Source organism: Galeopterus variegatus, unplaced genomic scaffold (assembly GCF_000696425.1).
Source record: "Galeopterus variegatus unplaced genomic scaffold, G_variegatus-3.0.2 Scaffold4351, whole genome shotgun sequence".
In the NCBI taxonomy this organism is placed as follows: domain Eukaryota; kingdom Metazoa; phylum Chordata; class Mammalia; order Dermoptera; family Cynocephalidae; genus Galeopterus; species Galeopterus variegatus.
In genome coordinates, this window is record NW_007730462.1 from 137,777 (window position 1) to 147,083 (window position 9,307).

At 40.0% G+C, this 9,307-nt stretch overlaps 1 protein-coding gene across 3 annotated transcripts in view; it reads left to right on the forward strand.

The window, feature by feature from the left end:
* The first annotated feature begins 1,267 nt into the window (after nt 1-1,267).
* Nucleotides 1,268-9,307, forward strand: part of LAMP2 (lysosomal-associated membrane protein 2) — a 39,550-nt gene continuing 31,510 nt past the window's right edge. For 2 of the 3 annotated variants that reach the window (XM_008587363.1, XM_008587365.1), the window contains exon 1: nt 1,374-1,463. In XM_008587363.1, the coding sequence (XP_008585585.1) occupies nt 1,400-1,463 (64 nt within the window). In that variant the 5' untranslated portion in view covers nt 1,374-1,399. Of the gene's footprint in view, nt 1,464-9,307 lie in introns of all 3 variants that reach the window. The other variant, XM_008587364.1, reaches the window with a different exon arrangement.

Sequence of the window (9,307 nt, forward strand, 5' to 3'; positions counted from 1 at the left end):
GAGTTGGGGTAGGGGTTAGGGTGTAGTGTCACAGGTCCCATTTGAGAGCTAGTGAAAATTATATGCTTCCCCAGGAAAAAATACATATACATAAATGTTGCATGTAATTTCTGAGGATTCACTGACACTCCTCTCCTTACCCAGCTGAAGCTCATTCATAGACCCCAGATTAAGATCTCCTGGACTGGATGATTTTGAAACTATTTTGGTATTTCTCAAAGTGTGGTCCATGGGCCACAGCATCAGAATAACTTGCAGTGTTTGTTAACAAAACAAAGCAAAACAAACAGATTTGTAGGACTGCCACAGACCTACTGTTTCAGAATCTCTGGAGAATGAGGTACAGAAATCTGTATGTTTTGAAAACTTCTCAGATGATTTTTTTGGAAACATGTGAGAATCAATGTTTTATTCCAACTCGAGATTTTTATGGTTTTTGAACACTTTCATCTGTTAGCGATTTTAGGTTTTGTCTTTTCATCTGTCAAGTATACCAAACAGTATGTTTAATATGAACGCATTACAGAATACAAGGGTACTTCAAAAAGTTCGTGGAAAAAATAGAATTAAAAGATAGTCATAATAGGAATCTTTCCATGAACTTTTTGAGGACCCCTGATATTTGTGTATATATATAGGAAAAACATCTGGAAGGATATATATATATATATATACTCTTAACAGTGTCTCTCTCTGAGTAGTGTGAATATAGATGGTCTTTATTTTTTTCCTTTTATTCTTCTACTTTCTCTCTCATTTTTTTCTTCCTGTATTTAAAAAAAGACCTTCCTCTTTGTGAGCTCAATTTCCCCATCTGAGAAACAGGCTGTTGTAACTTCAAGACCACGTCCTGCTCCCGTGGTCAGTGACTGCATACTACCCCCAGCTGCCTGGTCCGTCTAACAGCATGAACTGCACAGGTAACAATAGTGTTTGGAGAATAATCATGTATTATTTTGTATGTATTAGTCGAGATGACTAGCAAACGTTTTTACGCCGGGAAAATTATTCTCTTCTTCCCCAAGAAACCGGAACAGAAATGATCCGCTATCTACGGCCCTCAAAAGTCTACCCTCCCTTTTCAGCCCTAGAAAACGCCGTCCGCATTTTCTCTTAGGAGCATAAGGACTGTGAACCAAAAAGCCAGGGCGTGGCCGCCCCGCCCACCGGCCCCGACATCACCACCCCTCTCGCTGCTTTCAAGAGCGGAGATTGGCTGAAAGCAAGAAAGAGCCCCGCCCCTGGTCTTATGACTCACGCTGAAGCGCCGCTTCCTGGCTTTGGCAGCTCTGTGGTCAGTGGTCAGCTGTGCTCCTGCCCCAGGTCGAGTGAGCCTTTTCCCTGGTGTTGCTGCTCTCGTTGCCGCCGCCGCCGCCGCCGCCCTTGGCTCTGAGTAATCATGGTGTGCTTCCGCCTGTCACCGGTTCCGGGCGCGGGGCTCGTTCTGTTCTGCCTCGTCCTGGGTGAGTTGTCGGGCCCTCCTGATCCGTCTCTCAGCCTGGGCCCGGGGCGCCGGTTCAAAGGCCACAACCTGAAAGACTGGTCCCGGGCGAGGGGGTTGAGAGGCTCAACAGCTGATCCTGGGCGGTGGCGGAACCGCCCGGGTAGGCAAACAGTGACCTAGAGAAGGCCTGACCGAGGGATGGTGGGGAAGAAGGGCCCAGGAGAGTAAGAAGGGGCAAGTAAGGGGGGTGGACGCCCAGGGAGTAGGCAGGAAAGAGTGAAGTGGAGGAGGTCGGGGTGGAAAGAGTAACTTATGGAAGACCCTAAGGAGTGAGCATAGGAGGGCGGTACATGCAGATTCTGGGGCGGCAGAGACATTTAGAGTCCTGGTTTCCTGAGATCAGGGAAGAGTTTTGAAGATGGTGGAAACATCGTGGGGTGAGAAAGAAAACTGGGAGGGAAGAGACTGCCTGTCTGGAGTAGCTTGGGGGAAGTGTGTGAATGGGGGACAAGAACAGGGCTGGGGGTTTTGTAGGTAGGCATTTGACGCTGGGGAGAAAGGGTGATCCAATAGATGAGGACTTATGCTGGATTTGAGTTTGGTAGTCAGAATTTTGAGAATGAAGGAACCTAAGGTGGCTGGGGCAATTTCCAGGAGAGAAAACTTGGACACAACCTCTGGTGACTTAAAGGGATAAGTGGGAACTTTTGTGGGGAATGAATATCTGACGTGGAGGTGTTGAGGTTGTCGGTTTTCTACCAGTTTTGCTATCTCCTCCCAGCCAAACCCTGTCCAAAAAAATCCCCAGATGCTTCAGTTAGGAGGGCCTCCCACATGTGAAGTTTGGGGGGTAGTGTATCTGAGTTTTGTGTACTACCTCCTTACCTTCAGTTTCTTGTTTTCTCCTTCCCCATCGCACAACTGGCCTATTACCTTGTTCTTGGAGGAGGGGGTAGGTGACTTCCTAAGGATTGGGTTGTTACCAGGTTCTAAGAGTGGCTGGATAAATGATGGCTGATTGCTCTCTGCCCCATTAGGCGGTGGATCCCTAGCAACTTTAATGCGTAAGGTGAACTTTGACCAGAGTGTCTCTTCCTGACCTGATTTATCCTGTGTTTGTTGCTACCTATTGGCTCCTGCTGTTTGTGACCTAATAAAAGAACAGAAGGAATAGACCCAGAGGGGAATGGGGAGGAAATAGACATATTAAGGGTCTGAGAAGGCAGTGAGGGGCATACATTTTGTAATTCACATTTCAGTAGAATAAAATCAACACCCTAGAACAGTGGGTTTTCAACCAGGGGACATTTGGCAATATCTGGAGATATTGGAGACATTTTTGTTTGTGACAACTGAGGGATTGCTTTTGGCGTCTAGTGACTAGAGGCTGGGGATGCTGCTAAACATCCTACTAAGCACGAGACACAACAAAGAATATCTGCCTCAAAATGTCAATAGTGCCAAGGTTGAGAAACCCTGCTCCAGAACCATAGCACTGGAAGGGTTCTTGATTATCTAAACCAGTGATTCTCAAGGACCCTTTCCAGGGGTCTGTGAGATTAAAACTCTTCGAATAATACTGAGAAGGTATTTGTCTTTTTCACTCTCATCCTTTCACCAGTGTACAGTGGAGTTTTCCAGAGGCTGCATAATGTGTGATGACATCACCACTCTGATGGTTCTGATGTTCTTGTGTTTTATTCATTTCCTAGTTTTAATTTCTAATACAGTCTTTACTAATAAATATAACTCATACAAGCCAAAGCTCTGTGAGGTCCTCAGTGGTTAAGAGAGTAAAAGGGTGCTGACACCAAAATGTTTGTGAGTCCGTGATCTATACATCTGTTCACATGCAGGAAACTTTTCTGTAGCACTTCTGAAAGGGGGCCAGGAGGCTTTGCTTGAACACTTAATTTGAAGTCTTAACTCTACTGCACAGCACTTACTGAGGACCGACTGACCCTGAGAGGATTGTTAAGGGAAGTTACCGTATCAGTGACTATCTGATTAAGCCTTCAGTTAATCAGTAGTTCCCTGCCAGCTGAATCTGTGCACAAATACAACACTACTATTGTTTGGAGAAAGTGAAAAAAAATAGTTGTCCTACTTGTTGGCTTTCATATGTCATTAATTTTTTTTGTTTTTTAATGAAAGCTTTTTTTTTTAAACAAAAGCAATGCTTGCTCATTGTGGAAAATAAACAGGCAAAAAGCATGTAAAAGAACTCATCAGCTCATCTGCTAGTTTGTCATTTATTGATTGGGACTAACTAGATTCATCCTCTTGGAAGATTTCCAAGATTGATTCCCTCCACCTCTGAGTTCAGAACAGGATTTGGAAGAGTAAAAGTTAATACCATACCTAGATTCAATTTTTAAGAGGTTCCGGGATGAAATAGAAACCATCTTTCTATACAGCTGCTTTTTCTGACAGCTCTTGCTTCAGTGTGGAGCTCAGAATCTGTCCATATGGCTTTTTCTCCTAAGAATTTAGCAGGTCTTCAGTTGCTTGGTGGGTTTTGCATGTTACTTTCCTATATCAAAATGGATACCAAGAGTAGGTTTCTGAAAACTCAATAAATATTTGTAAAGTACCTGCTGTGTACCTAGAACTGTACCTGTGTAGTGTAGAGGGTACCAGTGACGGAGGATCTCTTCTGAATTTATAGTCTCATTAGCATTAGTGCACTGACTGTGCCAGTTTCACTTTGTAACTTTATAACTCTGTCCCAGCTCTACCCGTAGCCTTTTAAAAGTAGCTGCTTTAGAGGAAGTATAGAAAATAATTCTCAGAGGCTTTGTATTGATCTTTTTCATAGAGGTTAAATTATGCTGATATTTATTTGCATGTGTTAGAACTGACCAGAGAACTTTCTGAAGAAAAATACATGATTTAGAGGCATTATAAAGACAGTAGTGGATGAAAATCCTTTCCTAACATCATTGCCTAATTATGTTCCCTTTGTGACATGATAAATTTCAGAATCATAAGTTATTGATTCTTACAACTAGCTTGACTTCTGTTTTGTTTGTTTGTTTGTTTAAGATTTGAGGCTTTTCTGGGTAGGAAAAACCTCATATAAATATCCTTAGTGTGTACTTCACTAGTTGAAGCCTCTCCCTCCTTACCTTTCTTCCACAAATGTTTATTGAATGCCTATTGTGTCCCTGTCACTGAACAGAGCAATGAATAAGACAGACGAGATTCCTGCTGTCATGGAGCTTACATTTTAGTGGGGAAAGACAGCCCCACAAATAAGTAATACAACTTCAGATAGTATGAAGGATTTCCTAGTTCTCCATATTACCCTTCATGACTATGTGAGTATACATGAAGGAGTACAGGCAAGAGACTATCATTATCTTGCCACGGGGGGGTTGGGGGGGTGGAATTTATTTTTCCCATATGATAAACACTGTGAAGATAATAAAGCAAGTAATGAGGAAGGAGAATGCTGCTCAGATGACAGTAGTGGGTGATGGGGGTTGACCTGCCTTTCCATTCTTTGGTCAAAAGGCCTTCAATTATTGGGTGCCTTTTGGACAGAGACTTGAATATTGGAAAGAGCCAGCCATGTGACTATTTCGGAGAATAAGAATAAATCTTGTCTTTCCCAGACTCTTGAGTTATTACACTTGCCTGTTTTCCACTCTTTTTTCCCCTCCCAGTTCTAGTCAAGTCTCTTCTATGGTATTAGTCTATGAGAACAGAGACTATCCTGTGTACTGTTAATTCCCATTGCCTACCTGTCACAGGGCCAGTACGTGGTTAACCCTCAGTAAATTTTTGTTGAGGGTGTTCATTGGTGTGCACTGGGATATGATGGTGAACTAAACTAATCTGGTCTCCTTTTTTCTTCCATGAACCTTAAATGATGTTTTGCAAGAAGTTCTTTTATGTCTTTGGGTTGAGAACTTCAATATCAGTGCTAAGTAGTACAGATAATTATGAAACCAGTTTACTAAAGCATAATCCCATATGACAATGCTAGTCTCTTTTTTTAAAAAATAATATTTATTGTATATATTTAAGGTATACAACAAGATGTTATAAGATACACCTATATAGTAAAATGGTTACTACAGTGTAACAAATTAACATATACATCTTCACACAAAGTTACCCATTTCCCCCCTCTGTGGCAAGATAATGATAGTCTCTTACCTGTACTCCTTCATGTATACTCACATAGTCATGAAGGGTAAATATAGAGAAGTAGGAAACCCTTGGTGAGAAGGAGAGTTAGGTTTTCACAAAGAATCACAAGGTTCTGTTGAAATCATTCTAGCAAAAATAGAGATACTTGAAAGGACAGGCTTGTCACTAGTCCATTAGTCATTGGTTATCACATCTGATAGGATTATAGATATTCAAATATTTCCCATGAGTACAGCTTGCTTCTCCTATATTCTTGGGTAGATTTTGTCTGTAACCAAGAATTATTTCATAGCACTGGAACTGACTTAAGTGACCCTTGGTGCAGTGAGGCTGCTCTTCCTCCTGTAGTGATAAAAGCATTCTGATCATAATTTCATACTAAAGTGATCAGTGATCCACTCAGATCCAAAAGTGTACTTTTTAAGTACTTGTTGGTATCCTGCTGTGTATTGCAAAAGAATTCTGGAGGTCTGCCAAACACCACTCAGCAATAAGAACTTTCCATTAGTTGAATAGTGTTGAATTTTGTTTCCTTACCACTCTCTGACCTTAAAAAAATTGCCATTTTGTAACTTAAAATCATATTTCTTATTAATTTTTAATGCTCCTTTTCCCATGTCCAACATTCTTAGCTTAATATCATATTATTACTTTTCTGTTTTAAGAGACTTACTGAAAAGCAAGAGTATAAGCAATATACTTATAAGCAATGCAGCGAATATACCTATGTTAGGATTTGTAAATGAGGAACGGTCAGTCTGACTTAAACCTATAGAAAATCCATCACTCTGAATAGAAAAGAAAGTGTAAATAGGTACTGTATGCCTCTATGTCCTGTTTTTTTAAAAACGACCTTTTGTTCAACATCATTCTGAGTTGATGAGTTTGAAGACAAGAATCCAGAACTTAATATGATGAAAGTAAACATAAACCTAAAGTTTGGGAAGGATTCTGTTAGGTGCAGTGTTTACTGGAAGGGAGGCTTGTAACTTGCTTGGCAAAGTTCTCTTATCCCTGAATGGTTTATATCCTTTCTAATAACCTATTAGAGAAATGCACACTACACTTTTTAGCCAGGGGAAATGGCCCAAAGTCTTACAGATAGTAATTGGGACTGCCTGATTTGAATTCTAGCTCTTCAACTCCAGGGATGGGGGCTCTTAACCAGCTCGTTATATTGCCTCTTAGATCATTGTTTCTTACTGGTTTTGTTTTATTGCTAGTATTATGTTTTTCCACTATCCCCAATTTGTTTGCAGGTGTGTGTGTGTGTGTGTGTGTGTGTGTGTGTTTTCAGATGTGTATTTTTTTCAGCTACACTTTAGGTCAAATAGACTTGTTAAAACCTAGCCACTCAGGCCAGCCCGTGGCTCACTCGGTAGAGTGCGGTGCTGATAACACCAAGGCCCCGGGTTCGGATCCCACATAGGGATGGCCGGTTCGCTCACTGGCTGAGCGTGGTGCTGACAACACCAAGTCAAGGGTTAAGATCCCCTTACTGGTCATCTTTTTAAAAAAAAAAAAAAAAAAAAACCTAGCCACTTTTTGCAGGATCTCATCCTTAGGGAAATAAAGTCTGGGTTCTAAAAGAACCTATAAATGACTTTTGTAGAAACAGGATTGAGAGTATATTTGAATTTGGGAAAGTTGATTTTGAGATTTTGAAGCATGCCTTTTTCTTTTCTTTGGAGAATAAACTCTACTCTATAATTATACACTCTAGGATATATTCAGCTGCGGCTTTTTTTTTTTTTTTTTTTTCTTTCTCATGGCTGGCTAGTACAGGGATCCGAAGCCTTGACCTTGATGTTATAACACTGTACTCTAACCAGTTGAGCTAACTGGCCAGCCCCAAGCTATGGCTTTTTAGTGTCACAAAGCCTTTTATTTATTTATTTATTTATTTTTCAGTAAATTTTTATTTTGTCAATATACAATGTATATGATTATTATGGCCCATCACCGACACCTCCCTCCCTCCTCCCTCTCTCCCCTCCCCCCCAAGAATGTCCTTTCCATTTGCTTGTTGTAACAACTTCATAAAAGTATAGTTGTTATATCTTCTTCCCCACCTGTATAATTTGCAAATATTTTCCCACACTCTGTTGGTTGTCTTTTAGCTCTGTTAATTGTTTCTTTTGCTGTGCAGAAGCTTTTTAGTTTGATATAATCCCATTTGTTTATTTTTCCTTTGGTTGCCCGTGCACAAAGCCTTTTAAACAAAATGATTTGGCTATTCTAAAATCAAACTCAGCAATAAGGATGGAAATTGCTTGAAAGGGACTTTTTACCAAAGTGTAAATATTTCAAGTGTAAACTCTTATAGGAAAGGCATTATTCCTAGCTTGAAATCCAAGTTAAAATTTATTGAGGAGAAAACTGACATGGGGTTTGAGGGGGTATTCAGAAGACTGATAGGTTCGTGATTTGGAAGAGCTAAAGGACTGGCCTTCCAGTAATTAGGTTAAGCTGTATTTCAGGTCCTTAATGCAGGTTATTTTCACCTTGATATAATAAGTCAGTTTTTATTGAAAATCTAATATGTATTCGGCACTACTAGGAATGATAGGAGATAGAGGAAAAGTAATAGACATGGTCTCCCCCACCATGACACCTATGATAGATGACATTCATATAAAAGACACACTCCTAGTGGCTGTGGCATAGATAAGATCATCTGATCAAGGGGGCATATTGGAATTCAAATGACTGAGAAAAACATTATGAAAAGAGAATCTTAAATCTATCCATATATATCATTCATTTATAGACTTTGGTACTTTTTTTATTAGTAACAAATTACTTGCTGTATACTATAATTTACCATAGCACCCCAGTTTGTTGTGAAGTGACAGTTGAAAACTGCTGTTTTGGAGCTTATGACAGTAGGGGAGACAGGATTTACTGGCATAAAATAACTGAATAATTCAGGACAGTATAAAATATACAGAAATGTGGAGATATGCATTATTACTCCTTAAGGGCTTTTATAGTCGAGGAAAGCTCTGGAGAAAATGGCCGCTGAAAAATGGATCGCATATCAGTCTAGGTTCTTAATTGCAAGCAAGAGAAATAAAATCTGATTGATTTTAAGCAGAAAAGGAATTTATTAAAAAGACAAGGACATATTGCATACCTTGACCCCACAAATTCATTCCTAGGTATATACCCAACAGACTCACTTGTTTACCAATATGTGCAAGAATGTTTACAGCAGCATTTGTAATAGAACCAAACTGGAAACTATCCAAATGCCCATCAGCAGCAGCACAGATAAGTAGTGTAGTATTCATCCGATAGTAGAAAGCTATTACACACAGCATGGGTGAATCTCACAAAACATAATATTGAGTGAAAGAAACCGATGCAGAAGAGAGAGCATAGTGAATGATTCCATTTATGTTGAGCTGAAAAACAAGTAAAGCTAATCTATATGGTCAGAAGTCAGGATAGTGGTTACCCTTTGGAACAGAATAGAAACTGGAAGGGGAGAAAAGGGGGTTTTGGGTAGTACTCGTAATGTTTTGTTTCTTGACACAAGTAGGTTCAGTTTGTGAAAATTCCTTGAGTTGTGTACTTAATGTTATGTTCACTTTACCCTAATGTATGTTATGCTGTGCACTTTTCTGTATTTATGTTACATTACATATCAGTAAAATGTTTACTTTATAAAAAAATGTGTATTGGGTAATTCAGAATAACTAG